Source organism: Drosophila yakuba, chromosome 3R (genome assembly GCF_016746365.2).
Source record: "Drosophila yakuba strain Tai18E2 chromosome 3R, Prin_Dyak_Tai18E2_2.1, whole genome shotgun sequence".
NCBI classification, from domain to species: Eukaryota; Metazoa; Arthropoda; class Insecta; order Diptera; family Drosophilidae; genus Drosophila; species Drosophila yakuba.
In genome coordinates this window covers 4511675-4534428 of record NC_052530.2, presented here as the reverse complement: position 1 = coordinate 4534428, position 22754 = coordinate 4511675, and the positions used below count along the sequence as shown (strand labels likewise).

The window sequence follows — 22754 nt, the reverse complement described above, 5'->3', positions numbered from 1 at the left end:
GCAATGTATTTAGTTTTAATGGGGTATTTCAACAAACAATAGCCGACCCTGAATAGAATATAATAATTATTTTTGAATGTATAGTATCTAAGTATGCAATCATTTTATTTCGTTATATCCTTTCTGATCTTCTTTGAAGACCCTTGAGGTTCATATTACCTTGGTGAAATATAAATGTTTCAAATGATCTTAAAAATGTTTTGCAATAAATTTTTCTCTTTCCTTAATTCGCTTTCTCTTTTTTTTCTTTAATTTTGACCAAAGCCTTCTATTTCCAGACTGCTGATCCCAATTAGATTTCAAATTCAAGGGCATCCAGAGTTCAGCTCCTCGCATTGCCCCTACGTTCCTTTCGCACTTTTGTCTAAGCCTGCCTAAGGCTGCCCAAGATCAGCCCACGGTGGTAATGGCCACTAACCGCTAACCAAACCACCAGAAAACCACCATCAGCAGCTCAAGCGCTCTACACTGAAGCCGTTGGCCAGAAAGTGAAGTAATTTTAAAAAAATATAAAAGGCGACAAACGGACGGCCCGACGACGATGGCGGGATGTTGAGCTGTGACTGACATTTCGCTTCAAAATGTCAGCCGAAAGCTGGAACTGGCTGGTGCCGGCCAAGCACGGGTGATCCAGCCTGCTGGTCGGGGCATGACAGTTCAAATGTGGCCGAAAACACGGCTGAGACGAGACCATTTTGTACCGAATGCGCCATATTTGGGCCCAGCTGTGTGTGAATGTCGATTGAGGTTGTCATGCGACGAGGACCCCCGCGCCGCCAAAAAGAAGAGCGTGATGAAGTGCAGCTGAGCCAAAAAGCTGGGTGCTTCATATATGTATGTATCTTATTTTATTTTTTGGGAACTCCACGGCTGAAGTTTATGTGTGGTGCAGCACATTTGAGGCACCGCAAGATGAGCGGGAGTGTGCCTGCTGCTGTGGCGAAGGACTGACTTTGGTCGTTAACCGGAAACCCCCAGCGACAGCCTATAATTTGCAAATTTAATTTGCAACACACGCCAGCATGTGACCCCAAAACGGCAAAATGTTATAAATAATGTGCAGTTGCAGTTGCAGCTTGCAGTTTTCAGTTTGCAGTATCTGGTGTGCAGTATGCAACTCTCCAGCGGATCGTAGGTGTCCAGTGTGGCTTACCTTAAACTAGAAATGCTCGGCTTATGAATGGAGCTCAGTCTCAGCCTTATGAATGAAATCAACTTTGGGGCTTGGTCTTGCTCTTGGTCCCCCAACACACACACTCACACTCCTCCGCCTGCCACATGTTCGATTGCCTGCTACAACAATTTTTTATGCAAATGAAAAACGCGTTTTGCGGTTTTTCAACGAAAATCCAAGCGATTTCAACTGAACGCCGCTTATAGTTCATTTTTCTATGACTCGTTCGATTTCGCTATATTTACATGATTGTGGTTTTCGATTTGCGTTTGCTGAGGGTTTTTTTTCCGAGGCTTATCTGCGTGGGCTGCCACCTAGTTCCGCCACAAGACACCGACAGGTTGACCCCCAAGGTGTGGGCGTTATTCTATCGAGATCAAGAGTCTACTTAACCGATAGCGATGGACTAGGATCGATAAGAGGAGTTTGCCATTTATGGCTGTGATTCAAATATGCAAAAATATAATAAAAGTAGGGATTTCCCCTAGTTCCCCTCGGAAAGCTAATAATAACAAGTTACTATATTCGACATAACTGTCTCATCTCCTTAATGAGATATAAGCCGAGTTAAAGCCCGAATAAGTCGCTCGTTCTACTCATGCCTTCAGCTTCTGAGTTAGGCTTGTATTTTTAGATTCGTAATGGCAATTTATTGCTACTTAAAAGTTGTCAAAATGCATACACAAATTATAACTTAACTCGAATGCAAACCGCAAAAATCAAAAATCAGCCCACATGCTGTGGCTTTCGATATATACATTTTAGAGTTCCAAATCGATTTCATTTGATTTGGCCAGCGGCGCAGACTTGGCGCCAACTCCCAGACCGCAGGTGACAATGCAAAAAAAAAGGAAAACTAATAAAAACCATATAATAATAATCAAGTTGACCTATACGAAGCCATTTGTGGCACACTTTTTCGACCCACACGTATTATGCTAATGTGTCGAACCTAACGCAATCTATGATATGAACCAGTCCAAGTTGTTTATGCTAAACTGGCAATGACGAATCTCCTCGATGGGCTCCTCATGCCACTAAGCAAACGGTGGGGAAATGGGGGGCCAAGTGCAATCCATCAACTGCATTGTGCCACCAACAAAGCCTGGCCGGGAGCAATCACAATTTAGCCTCCCATGTAAACGGCAATTAAGTTGCCGTCGTTGCAGTCGTGAACTTGTGAACCATTTCAAAAGGCATCATCATCATCAGCATCAGTATCTGCAAGTCTGCTGGTCTGCAGGTCCGCAGATCTAGGAGGAAGTTTGGTTCCATTTCCATGTCCACTGGTTCCTGCAATTAATCGCGGCTCAAGTGGCTCGCTGATTGCAATTAATCTTCATTAAGGCCACCGCTGCAGATTCGAACTGCCCGTTTCGTTTCTTTAGAGATGTCCTTTGGCCCAGGCATTTGACACAGGTATCCTACTATTCCCTCTCCGAAAGTGCCTGACCGAGCTGAACAGCTTATCCTTACAAACCAATTTGGTGATCGTGAGGTGTTGTTTTCGTTCGCCAAAACCACAACAGCAGCAGCAGCCGCGACACCAACTGCAACAGCAGCAGCAGCAGCAACATCGCCAGGTGACCGCACAGCAATCACCTTAATTAAACATTAGGCAAGCCTCGCTGAGTGCCAAGCTTCTGGAGATTGTGTTTGAGCTTGGCTTGGTTTCCTTGGTTCGGTTTGGCTGACTTGACTGCTGTGGTGTGGTCCATGTCAGCGATTTCCGTTCGGCACAAGGTAACAAAGGTTGTGCTGCACAGTGGTGCGAGCTCTGGCCAAACGGAGGCGCAAAGATCAACAGATCGTCAAAAGACACTTTCAAAAAAGACAAGGCTGAGTGCTTAGTTGCATTATCGGTCAGAATCTTCAGTTGAAGAATCCAAATAAATTTGATACTTGGTTAAGCAAAGGGTTAGGTTATAAGTATTAATGAATCATCAGTTATGATCGATATTCTGTTAAGCAAAGGTCACAGGTTTAAAATAATAAGCAAATGCCATACTTCTCCCAATTGGCTTTCATTAGATACTGAATGATAAGCTTGCTGTCTGGGTAACAAGTCACAAGTTAATTAACTTGTAATTCTGCAAGCAAATAATCAATTACTATTGAATAACTAATATCTTATTTTAAGAAGGTCCTGCATTACAGCTCAACTGCCAGGAAACCAAAGGAAGCCACTGCCTATTCTCAGCTACCAATTCTTCCAGCAATCCAAGACTTCTCCCTAAGAACTTCACCATAGAACTTGGTGACATTGCGAACCAGTGTGCCATGTGTGCACTGAGCCCGGATGGCTGCCTTAATTTTCTTGCAGTTTTCTTGGCTGTTGGCTTTCATTCCTTCGTGTTTGTTGTCGACGGTGTCAACGTCGCCTCTCGTTGACAAATGCTGAAAGGCTTTGTGTGCGAGTGAGTCTGTCTGGGATTTTCATTGGAAAACGTGGAACGATCACCCAGGTTGATTTGACAAAAGGAGGCGAAAAGGAGCCGAGTGATATAAAATGAACGGGTCACGTTATTAATTGGTTAACCCTTGCCAAGAGATTTATGAATATTGATTGCCGGTGAAATGCAGCAGCCATGGCTTGCAAGATCGCAAAAGTGCCAGCTGCATTTGGCCCTGGGCCGCAGTTCGCTCCCAGATTGAGTCAGCTTCCTGTCGATTAGGGTCACTCAGTCAGCTAGTCTTGAATGCCAAATGCTGAATACTGAGTACTGAACACTGAATACTGAATGCCCCTCGGTCAGTCGGGGTCATTTCCTGGCTAATTAGTTGCCATGAGAGATTTGTTTTTTATTCTTTCCTCTGATACTACTATTGTTTTTTGCCTGCTCTCCATCGGCAATTAAGCGCCGTCGCATATTTATGATATTAATTAATTAAGACAATTTGTGTGGCGTGTCTTTTGCTGGTGGAGGAATACGAGAACCGCGATGGGCTTGCCTTTAATTTGCCATACATGGTATTGGATCCCAGGAGAGCGGATTTGTAGGCGATCTAACTTTGGATTGGAACATTGATCGCTTTGAAATCGCTGAAGCAGAACACGTTTTGAAAATCGTTGAAAATGCCGAGTTTGGCTTTCTTAAAAAACATTTTGTGAACTTTTCTAGAACGTTCCAATACTATGAAATGTTTTGTGCCAGATTTGTAGTACATTCATATATAAACACTTTAATAATATTAATATATAATGAGTAATACACTAGCAATTCATGTAATGATTAATAATGTTGAAATTGTCATACATTGTTAGTTAATTTCTAAAGACACTCAACTGTAAGAGTGATAATTCGATGAGATAGCTACCTATTCTTTAAAAAAAGATGAGAATAATTTCCCTATGAATTATCTTCAGCCCTATGATCCGCACAAATTGCATTAGTGCAATCCCTTCTGCTTCACGCTTGACACCCAATCGCTTCGCAGACAAAATTTTAATTGAATTCGAAGCGGAAATAGCGCCGTTAGGCCTCGATCGGAGCCGAACGACATACTCGTACATGTATAACATACAAACATATATAATTCAATTTGTACGCACTGCGAAGCGCTTCTCAGCCAACGTGCCAACGTGGCCAGCATTGACACACTTTGGGTGGTCTTGGCGGGCTGACTTTATTTTGGCAAGCCGGCTGAGAACCCCAAATGGGAGCAACTGCACCGAAGAAAGATGCAGCCACATCACGTCGAATCCGAGGCGAGTAATCGATGGGACGTGCGATGGAAGCCCACCGATGGGCAGCGGTGTTGCACGCACTCATGCATGTGCCACCTGTTGAAAGGGCGCAGCCGGAGCAAAGTCGAGGGGACTCCGGACGAGGCACTGCATCATTTGTAGCTGAAATTTCAATTTCAGCCTTTTGGCAGCGTTTCAAAAGAGCAAAAATACTGACTGAATGGCCGGCCGGCCGGCCGAACGAGCAACTCAAGTAGACGGCGGGCGCCAAGGCGCCAGCGAGCGGCATTAAAGTGCGCGAAAAATCTCATTTTATTTCTATTTTATTTATTGAGCCATTAGAGAGGGGCGCAGGAGTTTCGCCTGTCAGCTCATTCACAGATTAATTTTGGCAATTTATAGCCGGCGAGATAGTTTTTGAGTAACTGCATCATGGACATATTTGCAGCATGGAGTGCGCAGGCCGTGAGTTATGTAATGAGTGGGGAACGGGGAATGGGGGACGTCGGATCGCCAATTTTTGACTCCCATGCTGGCGACAGACTAACAGAAATGTCACGATACCCTAGGAAATGAGCCGTCCGGCTTGAGTTATTGATCGGTATTTTTGGGGACGGGGGCAATTGGGTAGATTTCAAGCCACCAGAAATATTGGAATTAAATGCAATGACTTAAATTGCTGATTGACACCAAACATGGAGGAATTTTTTTTCCATTAATGAACAATTTAATTTCATTTTGAATGGCCTAATACATTGAAGGGTAAGGCTTGCGTTGCTGTTTTTTGAGCACTTTGTAAGTCGGTTTCCAGGATATATTATCTCAGACCACTAGAACCTGAGAACCCCTCTTCATTTTAGATAATGGTAAAGATGAATATAGAACATAAGAAAATCGCGTCAGACTTATCACCATGGAAACTATATAGAAATGTGCTAGGTTTGTGGAATTGATTAAATTGTCTCTTTGAATGTGAATTGTGCTTTAAAGAGCAACTTGATACCAACTAGAAGTAATCATAGTTAATAATTTATTTGGCGAAGTGTCAATCCTGTACATCCTCAACAAATCCTCTTTTGTAAAGCAATAAATTAAAGTAAACTAAAAATGTATTCATCTTATCCAACTACTACTCCAACCAACTACGTTCCAATTGAACACGTTATTAGGGCGTGAGTGGAGGACTCACCTGAGCCATTGCTGCCGAACCAGAGGGCGACTAGGTCCTCACCTGGCGGCGTATGGTGGTGATAGGGATTGCCGTACAAGTAGGGACTCGGGTAATCGAGCAGGACACGACGCGAGCCGGGCGAGGAGGACTCGGCTGGAGGGTCAGATATAGGTATATTGGAGTAATGATGGCGCTGATCTGGGAGGCTATAATGCGTGCGGAAGTGAGTCCTTACCCTGAACTAGTTGAGCAGCATACTCGGTGGCCTTTTGCAGATTAATTCGCGGTCGCGGCTTGGCAAGAATTTGTTGTGGCTGCTGCTGATGTTGCTGCTGCTGCTGATGTTGCTGCTGCTGCTGATGTTGATGCTGATGTGGTTGCTCTGCAGTATTTTGTTGTGGCTGTTGAACGGATGGTTCGGCTGTCGAAGGATTATTCGCTGCCGCGGCTGCTGCCGCCGATGAGTCCAATAGTAGTTGTTGAACCTGCAGTATGTCTACGTACTCATCCAGTTCCACTGACGGCTGTGGTGCTGAAGTAACTTCAGAGGTGGCCGTCGACGAGTGGTGAAGTGGTGGTGCAGCATTCGGAGTCTGATAATAGCCGAAAGTGGGTCCGGATGCTGCAGCACTGGGCACCGCGATGGGTGGTGCGGGTGGTGGTGCAAACTGGAGTGGATTGCGACTGAGTCCCAGCAAAGGAGTTGTGGGTGTATTTAAGGAATCCTGTGAAGTGGCAGACCCGGGAATAGTTCCTGCTTCTGCTGGTACTAGAGTGAGATTTTGTCCGGATAATCCTAGTGAAGTGGTGGCTCCAGCTGACGGGGATCCGGACGAAGTGGCTGACTGATGCTGTTGGCTTGCTACAACCAGTTCATTTTGACGCCGCATTGTCAGCAACATTTTTGTGGTTTTGCGCGTTGCACGTCGATCGGTACGAAAATAAAAGAAAATATGCGGAAAACAAAAAACTGAAAATCAAACGAATTAGCCGAGACTCCATTTGTTTGGTGAACGATCACTTTTTTGTTAATTTAATTAATTGACACATTTTGTTCACTTTGTATTTTGTTCACTTATTTTGCTGCTTGATTGATTTGTTTGAAAGATCAAATCAGTCTTGTTCCATTTACTTTTATTGTATCTTGAATTGAATGAAGTTGTCGCAAAAGCTGAAAGGAAAGAATATAGATTTTTAATATTTAAACCAAACATAACATATTCTAGACAAATTAAAACAAACTTAATGTCTCGTTTACCTCTTCTTAAAATTTCGGGCTTAAGTTTACTATAATTACATTTATTTATCTAAATATAACACGAAAAACATTTATAAAATCGTATACTACAGTTGATAAACACTTAGATTTTGATAACCACAATAAGACACTCAGAAAATGATTAATATACATATTTTCTTAAAATTGACGCTCAAAAATACACATTCAAATAGATTTCAAAAATGTTGGCCAAAAATATGCCTTGTATAATTTCACTTTGCCGTCGGCAAATTTGTTTATTTAGCTTTCTCAGCTTTTATTTTCTGGCACTCAATGTTTGCCAAAATAATCCGTCGATCGTGTTTTACTCCGCTGTTTGTGCCTTTGCTTAATATTTAATAATTATTTTTTATTTCGAAAATGATTTTTATTAATTAGTTTTGACCAGACGCGCGCGATTTAGTTATTTCGATTTATTTTGGCAAAAGTGGCGAGACGAGCCGTTGAGCCGTCGAAACGCTACTGGCGCGACCGGTGAAAATTGAAAATGATAATGGGAAACTCGGGCCATCGGTGAAAAAATCATGAAAACAACGGCAAATCGGCTGCGTCGGCGTCGGAAGCATCGGAAAATGCCTGAAAATATGTGCTTAGCTTTTGGCCATCATCATCTATTTGCCGCCCGAACGCTGTGCCTCTGTCTGCGTGTAACTTTGATTCATATTTGTACTAAAGCATCTGCTGGCTGGCTCTCATTCCTGGCCCACACACACACACATTTCTCTTATTTTCTCCACCGATTTTCCTGGTCGTGAATGTGTGTGGGCGGCTCTGTGAGAGTGAAAAGCAGCATTTACGATTCCGAGCAGAGCAAATGTCAACAATCGTGGGTGGCGGTCTGCTGGGAGCGAGTGTGAGGAGCAATGAGCATCGCTGAGATGGGGGAACCACTAAATAAGTGAAAATACTATGCCACTTGGTGCGGAGCGGAAAATGTGCCACTGAACTTGCCAAAAATCTACGCAATAGTTGTGCATTTTGTGTGTGCGTGTATTTCCCAAACGTATTTCGCTTATCACCAGAGATAAGCTCTACGATATTCGGCTTTCACTTTTCGTGGCCATTGGCGTCATCACTCAGCGTATGAGTAATTTATGATAATAACTCATACGCCCGGTTGTATCTGATCCTTCCACAGGGATTCTGAGTTCAATAAAACTACTAAACAATTGTATCTTGCTTACATTAAATTTAAGCTTAATGCTGCATTAAAAAGATAAAATTATTTTTTTAGTTCATTCATTAATATTAATTTCTTTAATAACTACATAATTGTTCTGACATTTAAAATGATAAGTCTTTTACCGAACTAGCAGCCTTAGGCCAATTCGAAACGAAATACATGAGTTTGAACTAAAATCGCCTGAGAATCTCCTTCTTAGAAATAAATATGAAGCAATTGAACTTATCAGATGGCGGTACAGAAGTTGTTTACTGAAGGAAATCCTACGTTAGCAACTTATCACTTATCAACTGACATTTGGTATGTAGCAAAAAAGTTGTGGAATTCCCCGAAAACCAAACACTCGAAGGGCCAAAATACCGAACTTTAGAAGGCCGAAAAAAAGCGAAAAACATGCAAAACGCTATATGCTAAAACCCCCCATTCGCTTCATCACAAAATGGCAATTAGAGTTGCACAGTGGAAGCTGAAGCCTCGTTCCTGCGATGACATTTAAAGGTTAGAGGTTGCGAGCTTCAATCAAAAGGCAGCTACAAAAGTGGAATGGAAGTCCCTGCCTGCGCTGTTCTGCTCCATTACTCTAGCTATAAAACAATGGAGCAATAACAAAAATAATAATAATAATGAAAGGACATCGCATCCTGGCAGGTGGAAAAGCAGAAAACGTCCCTTCTGTGGCTGGGGAAACGAGATGAATAAGGTTATCCAAGCTGGACCTGTTGATTGCCTGCCTTCATTTCGCCAAATGTGATCCACTTCTACTTCACTTTTTTGGTCGAAATCATTTCCAGCGTGGGCGTGTAAGAAAATGCTCGGCTGGGATGCTAATAGATGCGATTAAACGCCCACATTGTTGGATATTATTGACTAGGAGACGAGGATGAAGCTTAGGGCAGGGGGCCACAGCCCAGCTAAATGGCAGATACGATACAGTGGGCTAATACTATGATTAATACTAGGAATGATTACTACTAGTACAAGGAAATCATTTTTCACCATACCGCTTGAGCACTTAATGTGCTAAAGGCATAGTTGTGAACATAAGCTAACTGCACTGATATTATTATCAAAAAAATTGTTTAAGTGGTTAAACAAATAAAAACATTAATTCGTTTATGTTGACCCAACTTGGTTTCGTTGTGACTCTCTTTTTATTACTCCTAGGCAGTTTGGCTATAAATATAAATACCAAATTGGAATGTTAATACAATAATAATGTAGAAAATGGAAAATAATAAGTGTCATCATTTGTTAATACTTAGGTACCAAAATCTTTTGTTCATAAGTATAGGCTGATTTGACACACTGTGCAGAAGGAAGCCAGAAGCCACTCGCACTTTCCACTCGAGGAGAGTCGGCCCTTTTCCCGAAATGCCTGCCACGTGTGTGGGATGTCCTGCGGCTGGAGGCTCCTGTTGCTCTTTGCTGCCTGCCGGCCGCCAACCGATGGCAGACCGAAGTTTCCCGGTCACAGCCGCAAAAATATATGAATGAGTGGAAACCGAAATACTGAATTGAGCTTATCAATGGAAAAAGCTCCCGGTGACGGCTGCTCAACTCGATGTTCATTCATAAATCTTCCTGCGACCCGCTAAGCAAATAGAGCAGCGGAACCACAGAAACTCGCCCTGTTATCCGGTTGAACTTTGATATTTTGGTACCCGCAGGAAAAAATCCTGTCTCCCATTTCTCTGCCATTTGCGGCTCCCCTCAAATGTCAGCTGCGACTCCATTTAAACCGCTCTATTTGGCCGGAAGCTTTGGCTCGATTCGTTACACCGCCGTGTTTTATTAGCCAGGGAGGTTAAACTTGTTGCAGAAAATTTGCGGCTTCCATTTGCCGGTTGACCTTATATGAACGGCACGCCGCAGGCCCCCTCACCCATTTGCAGGAACACGTGTGCGTGACTTTTAACCTTTTAATAAGGCAGCGTTAATTGATTTGTTTTACGCACGTGTCGCTCTGCAGGAGTGAAAATTTGTATCGCGTGGGCTACGCATGCTAACGTCTTTCGTATTTTAAGAATTAACCAGCAAAATGGTTGTTTTTGAGTTGAAAATAAGTTGCTTTAACGCATAACCCATAAACTTAAAACAATACATTTATAACGACCAAAAAGGTTTCAAAAATCGTTATGTTCAAGCTCTCGTATTGCATATTCAATAACTTTAACATAACAATAAAAACGTTTTTCATTTCCTTTCACATTTAATGGAGGTAAATCAAGAAATCGTATTGATTTCTCGAACATTCGACGGCTTCATAAAAAACCAGGTTTGTTTCGAAATCCATATGGAGTCTATCTGCAAATGGTGTTTGTCAAAAACGGCTCCTAAATATTAAGGAATGTGTAATTTTATGCAATATGATCTCATTTGATTTGACTTGATTTGTTGGCAGCAGCCTAGAAATTTCTAGCATGTGCAATTTTTCATTTATAACGTAAGAGTACAAATTTAAGACTTGTCAGTGGAACTAAAAATATGGTCAACTTTTTTAATATTAATTAATTAGTTCGGTGAATATCTGGTTCCTATACTGAAAATCAACACTGAAACAAATTATTTGAAATAAATTACCCTTATTGAATTGCTTTAACCAATAAAATACGAGTAATTTAGATTTACGAATATATGTTTTTGGAAAAATGAACACTAATTTAATAAAGCCTTATATTATGTTTCCGCCCCAATTAAATGCCATTAGAGGCCATAACCAAACCGAGAATCTCCCCCTCCCCGCTGTAACCATTAATATACTTGTTATGATGTCGATGGTGGAAGGCTGTGCAATATAGCCAGGGTCTACTACTACTTACCAGCTATAAAAAGGCAATCAGATGTCGTCGATTCGGAGGCAAGTCGGCGACAACAGAGCACGCAAGCGCCCAGAAAGCTGGACTAGGAAATCAAGATTTGGGCGCGTAAATAGGCAGGATCGTTGGGGTTTTCCCCACGTAGTCCAAACCGGGGGTAGTGGGGATCGCGCGACTGCGTTTGTAATTAATTACGAGGCGGGCCAAAAGGCGAACGCACGCGCGACTCAGTATAAACCGCAACAGCAACGGCAGCCACAACTGCAACTGCATCTACTACTGCCAACTGCAACTGAAACTTCAGATGGCCAAGCAGCGATAAGATCCGCAGCCATAGAACGTGGCCAAGTCAAAGGATGCGACGGAGCTACTGCGATTACGCGAAAGATATCCACCGGCTGTAATCGCGATCTCCTTGGCTGGCGAAGAGTAAAGAACTCGTTGCCGGCCGCTTCGTTCAGATTATGCAATTTTGATTTGAAACACGCAATTTGATGGGCTGGTCGAGATATTGGGCTACGGGCTATCGTTTGACTTAATTCGCTTAACGATCTCATGCACAGGGCGCGTTAATCGGGGATATACGAATATAACCCCAGCTCTCCTTCTCCTACTCCCTTCTTTTCGAATTTATTGTGCTCAACTTATTAGACGATAATTTCCTTCCGGTTGCGATGCGTTTTTTGCGATTCAACTCGTCGTCCGACTGTCGGCGGTATTAAAAAATACGGTTTGCTTCGCTTTGCAGCGCTGCCCTGACTGTTTTGCCTCGGTTTCACTGTATCTGTACCTGTACATGGCTTGTATCTGTATCGGTTTGCGATTGCAGAGTGTGAGTGTGGCAGTCGTGGGCCGATCATCGCCTTACTTAGAGATCTGTCGCCCAGTTGAGATGCCTCGTCTTAGTGTGGTTGTTGTTACTGCCGTGTGTGGGCACAACTGTACATGCGAACGGGTTAGCTAGCCGTCTCCGTCGCACTCATGGGCAGGCAATTGCCGGTGGGGCAATGAACAACATACACCACAAGCCACACACACAACCCCCGCAATGCCTCAAAGTGCTTTTTTCTCTCGCTGAGCTTCTATCGCCTAGTATAAGGCTGTAACACCTTTGGATTACTCTTGAGCCGTTTTCCTACACTGAACACAAAAGTTAGCACCTGGATGTCCTGGCTGCCTAGTTGAATAAAGATTTTTGTTGGGGGACTATCGTTATACCTTTATTTTTTGTCAAGCCTGAAGGCTTTTTACCACTCTTAGTTAACCTAAATGATTGCCCGTTATAAAACCCAATATATTTGCTATATAATTCTAAACCTTTATTTAGCTTCTTGCAATAGAAAGCGTTCTTTGTAACTAGGATTACAAGTACATAAGAACTAAACTGAATTACAGTGATCTTATATGGTATACTAGATTCGTTGAAAAGTATGTAACAGGCAGAAGGAAGCGTTTCCGACAATATAAAGTATATATATCCTTGATCAACAGCCGAGTCGATCTGGCCATGTCCGTCAGTCCGTATGAACGTCGAGATCTCAGGAACTACAAAAGCTAAAAAGTTGAGATTAAGCATACAGACTCCCAAGACATAGAAGCAGAGCAAGCTTGTCGATTCAAGTTGCCACGCCCACTCTATCGACCACAAACCGCCCAAAGCTGCCACGCCCACACTTTTGAAAAATATTTTGATATTTTTTCATTTTTGTATTAGTCTTGTAAATTTCTAACGATTTGCAAAAAAACTTTTTGCCACGCCCACTGTAACGCCCACAAGCCGCCAAAAAACTCTCTCAAAACTCTCTCCTGCACTTCCACTAGCTGAGTAACGGGTATCAGATAGTCAAGGAACTCGACTATAGCGTTCTCTCTTGTTTTAAGTGTACCAGAGCGTACCGAGCTCTATGAGTGGTTGTGTTGGCTTTCCTCGGTCTAAAAGCCCACGCATTCAGCCAACACTCTTGATCGCAACCCTCTTAGTAGAATCAAACCCCCTCCACGTGTGCAAAAGCAGTTCGTAGGGATACTTGAAGAATTTGCGTCATTCATTGCACTTGTGAAAACATGCATACATATGTACTTACATAATACATACATATTTTAACCAGGACTTCTACGGATGCAGTAAACTTTAAGGGTTTTCCTGGAACCGAAATCAAAATTCGTCTATCAATCCTGAGAGCTTTTGCTGGAAAGCTAGTCAGCTAAAAATAACACCAACGAAAGCTAATTGGGCGAAAAAAGCTTGGCTCCCCTTAGAAAAAAGCTTTAGACAACGGCACCCACTGAAACGCACACCCACACATGTATATACAAAGGGGTCACGTGGGTGGTTTCATTGAAAAATTCGAACTTTTACCTCTCGCTCTTTCTTACAGCTGACTGCAAATTGAATTGCAAAATATTGCAGCTGTGCCCGCATAAACGCAGAAAGAGACAGAGCGATAGAAAGGGTGCAGGTGGAGAAAGATAGGGGGAAACAGACATATCTACTGGAACAGAAAGAGACAAGGACAGAGCCCCTTTTTGCACAGCTCCACTTTAAATGATGTGGGTGTGATTCAAGCCCAACATTAGATTGTGAATGAAAACTCGAAAAGAGACAGCTAAACGCGCCCAGAAAGAGACGGAGAAACCAGTTGAAAACGCCCACCAAGCTCACCTCACACAGACACACACAAACTCACACTTAGTCTTCTAATCATATTCATATTTTACCCAGTTTCGACTGAAATCTCGATTTGATTCATTCGCAAAATGCTTATATATGGAATCTTGTCAATTAGTTCAAGTGTCTTACACTGAGCGAAACCTAAGCCCCAAGTCAAATTAATTATACTTAGCCGAATCGCCCACGTCGGCCATTTGACATTTGTACTCTTACTAACTGTAATTGCTCATTCAGAATGTGACACAAGCAATGGCAAGAACAAATGCCAGCACAATAAGCTCGCACCTAATAAGGCTCATACTATGCCAGGGAAATGAATTTGAGAAATGGCACTGAACAGAGCGAAGGAGGCCAAAATACTGCAAAGAGGCCAAAAACCCTAGATGCCTAAGAAGATTATCAGAACAATGTCCACCATAATCTTGGAGTAAATACTTTCAGATTGAGTAATATCAAGATACAAAATAACATCACAATGTATTTGGGAATACTACAACTATGAATTATTTTTAATAGGTGAAGATGTAAATTGCATTCTGTTTGACCCTTAAGCTTTTAAAAAATGCTGTAATATCTGTCAGCAATTAAAATCAAGCTTGTAATTTTCCATCACTTTAATTTAATGACTATATTATTGCAAACGTCCCAAATTCCAAACAGTTTGGCGCTTGATTGACCATGTTAGGTCCTTCACAGCAACTGACGGTGGCTTCCGTTTTTAACACCTTTTACTGAATTAATGAGAGACCCTCAAGTCTGCAGACCTGCGGATTGAATGAATACCCTAGGGCTACGCAACCATCGACATTAACAGAGGTTTCTGTTGTCGACTGGTTGGCTAAGAAGGGGTTGCTCATTAATCGGCAACTCCTCTGCCATTTGGCTGTCAGTCACTCATTCAGTCACTTACTCATTCATGCATTCGCTTGACAGACAATTTACAAAAACGCGCTCCATTCATTAGCATGACTGCCATCTGATGTTGTCGTAGCTTACTGATGGTTACTATGGACAACTCCTTTGACTGGATTATTTACTTATATTTAGTTGGCTTCCACCAAGCTCTGCTAACAAAATGTAAAGCTTTTAATGAATTGCGTTGAAAATTATTTATAAACGCCCACGGGTATTACTTATAAGTGAATTCCATCTCTCTTATTTTTTAAGTGGTAGAGATTTTATACGTTTTTTGACGTCTTACCAAAACATATAACTAAAGTCAAAGAATCTATATATTTTAAAAAATAATTTAATTGGATGAATGGGTATTGCCCTTATTCATTAGGAAACTTGTGTAGAAAGACAACCTCCCATTCGTGGTATCCATTTCCGAAATCATGCTGGTGGTCCGGTGATTTGATTTCGATAATTTAATAGCCTAGAAAATTTTCTTTTTCAAGTCGTAAATTTTTGAAAAACATTTCAATTGGACTGCGGTCTGTGTGTGACGCTGCGGCATTCGTTTTCATTATCATCAATATAGTCAACTACATTTGGGTCTATGTAGATACATGAGCATCTAATAGGTAGACAGACTTATACAGGTGACACTTTTATGTCGGTCGGTTTTGCTTATTTCATTGGTGATTTACGATAACGCGTTCCATTCATTATATGCAAATTTCTTGGTTGAAAATTTATTACAAATATCTTTCTTTTGTTTCTGTTCATATTTATTGGGCATTTTCTCAATTTATATTGTTTTATTAGGCCCGCCACACATGTTGATTGTCTAGGGTTTCCAATCTACAGCCGACGTATATCTCTTCGATCGTCGAACATCTCTCATAATAATCATAACTGAGGGATCTTGGATTATCAGCTTATAATTCTTTAATTTATAAATGTGACACTGCCTTGCCTGTATCATAAATCAGGAAATGTGGCAGACTGAAGAGTTTCACACTGCAGCGAAGCGGCATAAAATTTCTATCAATTTTACAGGGCAATCAAAAATTTGCAATTTCAATTAGTGCAACGCCCTTTTTATCAAGCCTGCATCACTATTAAACTATGTCACATAAATCATAACCAACACGGGTCTTTTTGGCCTGGCGTCAACTTGCTCAGCTCACTTCCGGTGCCCCACATCATAAATATTTACAAAATATCAGCAAAAAGCGAAATTTAAATAAATAAATTGAGTTACCACCTCAAAATGTGCTTGTCAACAAGTTGAGCCTTGGTCTCAAATCTGCGGTGTAAAAGTAATTGTCAGTTGGGTCCAATTACGAAAATTTCGCCATTACCTCAATTGTTGGTTCTATGCAAATGGGAATTCTCCCAGAATTTGTTTCATGGTTCTTCGTGGATAATTGCCCCCCTTTGCATGTATGATTGCCCCTACGATTTCTCTATTAGCCATAACCAGGGTAAATGGGCAATTGACTTGAAATTGGCAATTATTTTTCGTCTGTTTTGGAGACAGGCGAAAAGTTAAATGGTAAATAGAGACTCAGACAGACGTCCATATGTGAATGGTTGGGCTGTCCCTCTGCATTTTCTACCTCCATCTGACTTTGCTTTTGCCTCGTGAAAAGCACAATGAATAATGTATGAATGAAAATTGCATGCACGTGCCTTCGAGCTACAAAATGTTGCACTCTCCGCGGTTTTCTGCTGCCGATGTTTGCGGAGATGAAAAACTTTGTTGGAATTGAACCCTGAAAATTGAAAGCCATAGATTTTCGTTTAAGAGCTGATCTTAGGATTTCTATGCGAGAATTAACAAAATGATCATTTTGTACACTGTCTGGAATTTTTAGAGGAATTTATGTATATGTATGTAAATGTTTCGTAATATTTTGAAAATTGATTTGATATTTCTATAGTTTCAAATAGTTTTATATATGACAAAAGATAGTTTTTACATATATTGAATATCAGCAATGATTTCTTTATGTTCATTATAGAACGCCCTAGATCTAAATCGTACCCCGCCATTTTGTTTTAATAAGAACACTATACTATAGATTTCTTTTGAAGCTAGTGGGTATAAAATTCATTTGATTTCCTTTGCCCGATTAGTGACCGAAGCCAACACACGGAACCGATCGGATTCGAGCCTCGCAAAGAGTTCGTCAAGTTCGTCACCTAAGTCTTTTGTTTTGCAGCGCCTCTGTTGATGTCTTCATTAGCGAGGTGCAGCGATAAGCGTGTTTAATGCTGGAAATTTGTTTTTAATAACCCTCCGGCTTTTAATTAATTGTTTGGAAGGGGAAAAGACTTTGTAACCAAAAAAATCATCAGCGGTAGCTAGACGATTTAAATGCAAATCTGTGCTGTCTGTGAGTGCATCGGATCGTTAAATTGCCTGAAAATATTCAATTTGGGCACTTTGCTGCCTCTTAAGCATTGTTAGATGCAGTTATTAAATTTGACAGTTTACAGTTGGCGATAGCTTTTGATGCTTTGCCGCGGCGGCTACCAAATGGCTTCGATTTGGAGCATTATCAGCCGCGTGTTTGACTTTCTGGTGCAGCGACGGTAGTAGATGAAAGGCGGCATGCCTAGGAAAAGCGGTAAGGAAAAGCGATTTCAATTAGCATTTTGATGGCTCTACAAATGAGCGGACAGAACAAAAATCGCCGCCATTGATAGGCCATTGATAGCACATCATAAAGCAGGCGATCATTTGTCCATCGCCGTTCATCTGCATCTGCATACACTTAAAAAAAATTAAAGCGAATCAAATCCAAAATGAATGCAAAACGACTAAAATGTGTAGACTTGAAACAAGGAATATGCAATAAATTAAGCATTTTTTGTAAGTAAACATGTAATGGCAAATATTTATTGGCAACTACCGCTTCCATTGGAGAGGCGGTTTTGGTTTGAGTCGCTCACGTTATTAAATCATGTGGAATTTATGATACGTCACGCGATTTTCGAAAGACACCAGCCGTCAAAGTGGCCTCCAACTGAGCCAGCTATGACAATCTTCGGGGTAATTAAGTTTTTGCCAAGTGACAAATTAATCGAACCGCGCCAATTGCCGCAATGACCGTCTGGGTCCGGCCCGCCGGGCATTAATCAATGAGATGTCAATTCAACTGTGACTTGGGGATGCAATTTTCCCTATTTTTTCCCCAGAATTTTTTTAACATTTTTTTTTACCGTTTTGGCCGAAAACAAATGGCATCCTACGATTGAGGTTCGAACGAGCATTCAACGAACAGGCGACAAGACGTCAAGTTTTCGGTTTGGCAATAAAATTGTAAGCATTTATCTTGTAGTTCGTTGGCGTCGTGGTTCGCCTGTGTCCGAGGTCTGTGTATTGTGCGTAGACCCAAAATAGGGTCTTACTTTTCTCTTTTTGCATTACAAAAGTATAGAGTTACCAAACGATTTGTCAACGTTTAGCTAGTTATGCGCCAAACTGGGGGAAACTGGCACCGGATCCAAACATTTTGTTAGCTCGTTAAGATTTGTTGACACTGGTGTTAATGTTTTGTGTTATTTTCGTTTCTGTGCTTTTTTCTTGGCTCGATGGTGATGCGAATCAACGCGACAGGCCACCTGGAAAGCCAGTTCATGGGTAAGACTTCGTGGAGGAATACCGCGCCATTGAGTGTTCTATGGCGGGAAATAATAAATTTACATCAACTATTTTAAACGATAAATTGATTAATTTAAGACTCATTTAAATATCTTAAGTCGACGATCTGATTGTTTATTAATAGATTAAAAATTTTTCACAAAGGTTGCTAGATAGGATAGAATTGTTTTTTTTTTTTAATTTTAACAAGACCTAAACTTACTATAAATGTATTGTGGTATTAATTTAAGATAAAAATGGATTGATTAAATTATAAGCTACCATAGAAAAATTTGTTATCATAAATTTATAATTCGGTATACACAAGTTTTTTGAAATATACATTTTCGAGTTTATTCTAATCATAGAAAAAAAGGCAAAGATGTTCTTTTAAATTATATAGTACAGCAGTTTACAGAAATACTGCAAAGGTGTATGAGCATAAGTTTGGCGCAAAGATAGCTTTCTCTCTTCTTATAATTAAGTTTACAGAAAAGTTATCGTATTATTTTAAAAAACGATTTTTGAATTTTTTATTTATACTATGCACATTGTATTTATAGAAAAGCGAACCAAATTAATTTTTTGTAATATCCCATAATTGATCACCGATCATTACAAGCTCTAATTTCACCTTAACCATGGAAACACTAATTTCCCACTAAAAAAAGGGAAATATCAAAAGCAAGCCGCAACGTCTTATCGCCGTATTTATGGTCTGAGCGATCGGACTTATCCGACACAGTACACCACTTAAGGGCCTCCGGGGTTTTGGGCCTTTTATGTTTAATTTAATTATGGTAAAATCAGCTGGTGCTAGGCTGCCTCATTTCGTTGAATTTGATTCGATTCGATTCGATTCGATTTCATTAACAAGCGTGCTCCACGCAACTCTGCAAATCCACATAGTTGTCGCTTCGATCGAATTGGAGCCTAAAAGTCAAGAAATCCTCGAAGTCGCGTTCCAATTTCACCTAAAAATTCGTTACACTTGAGACAGGTTGTTGAGGTCTTTTGATCGCCATCACCATGACGAATTGTGTGCCATAGTGTCATGTTAAATAAAATTGATAGAGAAATTAGGCAAAGCGCCTGAGTTGGCTAGAGTGCGAAGATGTAGCGGAGCCGCCTTTTAATTGGGTCGCATTAGTTTTGGACCTTAAGTGGTGCATTTGTCAAAGAAATGCCCCTGCAATTATTCAATTAATAAAAAACCGATAGATATGCGGCTAACACAAGTAAGTAGAAGGTCTGTCCCCGAAAGCTTTGGAAATGGCAACTGCGCCAGTTGATCGGTCAGTTGGCCAGTCGATCTCTGCTCTCCGTTGGCCATAAATTAATAGTCCATTATTTCTAAATTTTGTCCACTCCAAACTGTCGTCGCCGAGTCGCCCAGAGCTAACTGACCAACTGACTGCCCTCGTTTGCATTTTAATCTCTCGATGGGGCGATTGGAGCCACAAATTAGTCCAGACCCGACTTTGTGTTGACTTGCCAGTGCGGCCAATAATTTAGGCCGACGGACGCGATCGGCTCACGTAATGCTGGAAAACGAAAGCCAAACTACGCTCATTTTTCCCAGAGCCATATTTTCCGAAGAGAAATGTTTTGTAAATCATTTGCCGGCTGCACATTTTTTAAAATTGCTTAATTTCCTTCGCGTGATGTTTAATAGCAGATATGCTACGGAAAAATAAAATACTATAAGTTATCATTTATGTTTAAAGGTAACATTTCTAATATGAAATAAAAAAAGTTGTATTTAAATTGCCAGCAATTTGTAGTTAAGCATCTATAATCTCGCTTATTTACAAGTAGTTGTACTGTGCCAACCCTGAAGTAAGAGAGCCAAATCCAATGCCAAACCAAAAAGCCAAACTTTTTTCTTTTTGCCAGCTTGCCAATAGTCAGGAGGTTCGGTGATCGGGGAACTGAGTTGGCCAGTCGGCAAAGAGCTTTGGGCACTTTGCGAACTCATTTTCCGACTCAATCAAATCAAATAATTTATGCCTCGCGAAATTAACTGGCCATGTTAGTGGAGGTCATGCCACATGTGAGGAGAGTCCAAGAAGCCAAGAAGGCAACTTGGGGCCCAGAGCACAGTTAAATCATTTGGCTGGCCATAAAGTGTGTTGATTTTTCCATTTGCCAGACCCTAAAGCGCTGCAATGCGAAATAAATAAATATTTGCCGTTGGAGGATACCTCTTGGAAAATTGCCTGCAATTGGGGAGTGTTTGAGAATGAAAACTTGTGTTGCTTTTGATCTAGCCAGTGCGTCTTATTTATTTACAATACAAACTACATAAAATTACAAAATTCATGAAAAAATGTTAGTGTAGGCGTATATATACAATTGGCAGTATTAATGTTACTCAAAATCAAACTCGAAGCCATCCTCTTGGTATTCGTATTCGCTGCTGTCACAGGTGACCTGAACATATTTGTTGCTCTGCCAGTGATAGTATTCCTCGGGTGTGAAGTTGCCCCACATCATGTCACTAAATACCTGCAGGGGTCGTGGATTCCTCTCCTGATTGCGGATGTTCACGAGCTTAGTGAGCTTCTCCCAGTTGCTATGGTAGCTGTTCAGAGCCAAGTGCTCCAGATTGACGCACTCGGCCACCAGTTCCATGAGTTGAGTCTCCCGCACGATCTCCCAGCCACTGAAGCTGAGCGCCTCCATTTGGTGGCAGGGCATGTGCTGGCGATCCAGAAAGAAGTCATTGTGGCTCCAGTTCTCGCAGATCACCCTCCTCAGCTTGGGCAGTTCCATCAGCAGGCTTTGTTGCCAGCGAGCTGGCAATTGGACCACTTCGTTGTTCAGGGCAATTCTGGTGATCCTCTCACTCTTGGCCACCACAATCTGCTGGAAGATGGTCTCCTGGTCTGCGTTCAATTGCCGGGAATCATCGAATCGCACGGATAGTTTCTGCAACTTGGGCAACTGTAGCACCTCCGATAGCATGCATTCCACGGTGCTCAAGTTGATTTTCAGCACTTCCAGATTGGGCAATTTGATGTCTGTGAGCCTTACGCAACTGTCGAACTGATCGGTGATGTCAAGGACCCTTAAATTGGTCATTGTCAGACAGATATCCTGCATCCAGCGGCTGTCCAGTGGCACCGAGTGGTACAAGGAGTTGAAGACGAGCTCCTCCAACTTCTTGAAGCCACGCATATATATGCCAGACAGATTCATGCAGGTCATTAGGCGTTTGAGATTGGGCAACATCACCGTCAAGTCCCGGATGTCCTCATCAACTACAGTGTTGGGATTTCCCGCCAGTATACAAGTGTCCACCTTGGGAAACTTGGTGATATTGATGTCGCACAAGTGTGTGATGTAGTCGTAGAATTCCGAAAATGAACCAACGCCATCGTGGACATGCAGATCCGTGAAGCTATCAGCCATGTGTTCCATGAAGAAGACGTAGTCCTCGATGTCCAGGAGTCCAAGGAAGGGCGTATTTGGTCCAATGATCAGGTGAAGTCGCCTCTGCCAGAACTTGAGAATCTGGGGCATGAACTGTGGATAGGCCCTAGCCATGCGAACTTGATCGATCAGGTTGTCGATCTCTTCGAAAATCTGCTCGAAGAATATGATGTGCAGGCTGTCGATGTAGTTTGGCTCAAGTTCCTCCATCGTTGGGCAGCTATTTTGCTGAGCATCCAGGGCGTCCTTGTAGAATGCGGTATTGTGCATTTGCGACATGCTGAACTATTATATGTATTATTTGTTGAATGTGATGACTGAGTTGCTTCCTCGAAGGTTGCTGTTGGTTGAATGTGCTCTTGGTTTGAAGAACCTAAGTTTTTATGCAAATTTAGGTAGTGGATTGGGGAGTGAGTCAGGTAGTGGGGAGGATTACCCAGTGTCCTTATCTCTTGTGCAGGCTAATCCTTTTGCAACAGCTGTGCCAGCTTTCAGCAGGCGTTACCTGTACTACCTGATCTGTAGGATCGCGCCGTGATTTGCCAGTCTTCATAAATCGCGTCGTCGTATACTGCCTGCAATTTGTAGGCCTGTGTTGCTGCTGAAAACCCCTATCTGTACAGTTATCGCTAGAGAGACTCACTAGTTTGCATATTACACGAACCCAGACGTGTTCCCAGCTACCTCCTCTAGCTGCCCTGCTCCAGTCCAGAATCTTGGCCGGATGCGTCGGACAAAACGCATTTGGCTTGCCCTGGCTTGGCTTCTAGGAAATGCTAACAACTCTCGCAGAGGAATCT

The 22754-nt window shown here is 41.8% G+C and overlaps 2 protein-coding genes across 3 annotated transcripts in view; both read right to left on the bottom strand.

The window, feature by feature from the left end:
• Positions 1 to 7444, bottom strand: part of LOC6535503 (hormone receptor 4) — a 40263-nt gene extending 32819 nt beyond the window's left edge. The window contains exons 1-3 of one of the 2 annotated variants that reach the window (XM_039375467.1): positions 7292 to 7444; positions 6269 to 7204; positions 6052 to 6186 (exon numbers count right to left, since the gene is read on the bottom strand). In XM_039375467.1, coding sequence (XP_039231401.1) covers positions 6052 to 6186; positions 6269 to 6935 — 802 coding nt within the window. In that variant the 5' untranslated portion in view covers positions 6936 to 7204; positions 7292 to 7444. The remainder of the gene's footprint in view (positions 1 to 6051; positions 6187 to 6268; positions 7205 to 7291) is intronic. The other variant, XM_039375468.1, reaches the window with a different exon arrangement.
• Positions 7445 to 20774: 13330 nt separating this feature from the next.
• Positions 20775 to 22274, bottom strand: LOC6535502. The gene has a single exon (XM_002096097.3). It carries the CDS (start codon positions 22231 to 22233, stop codon positions 20890 to 20892), a length of 1344 nt encoding a protein of 447 aa, XP_002096133.1. The 5' UTR covers positions 22234 to 22274; the 3' UTR covers positions 20775 to 20889.
• Positions 22275 to 22754: the final 480 nt, after the last annotated feature.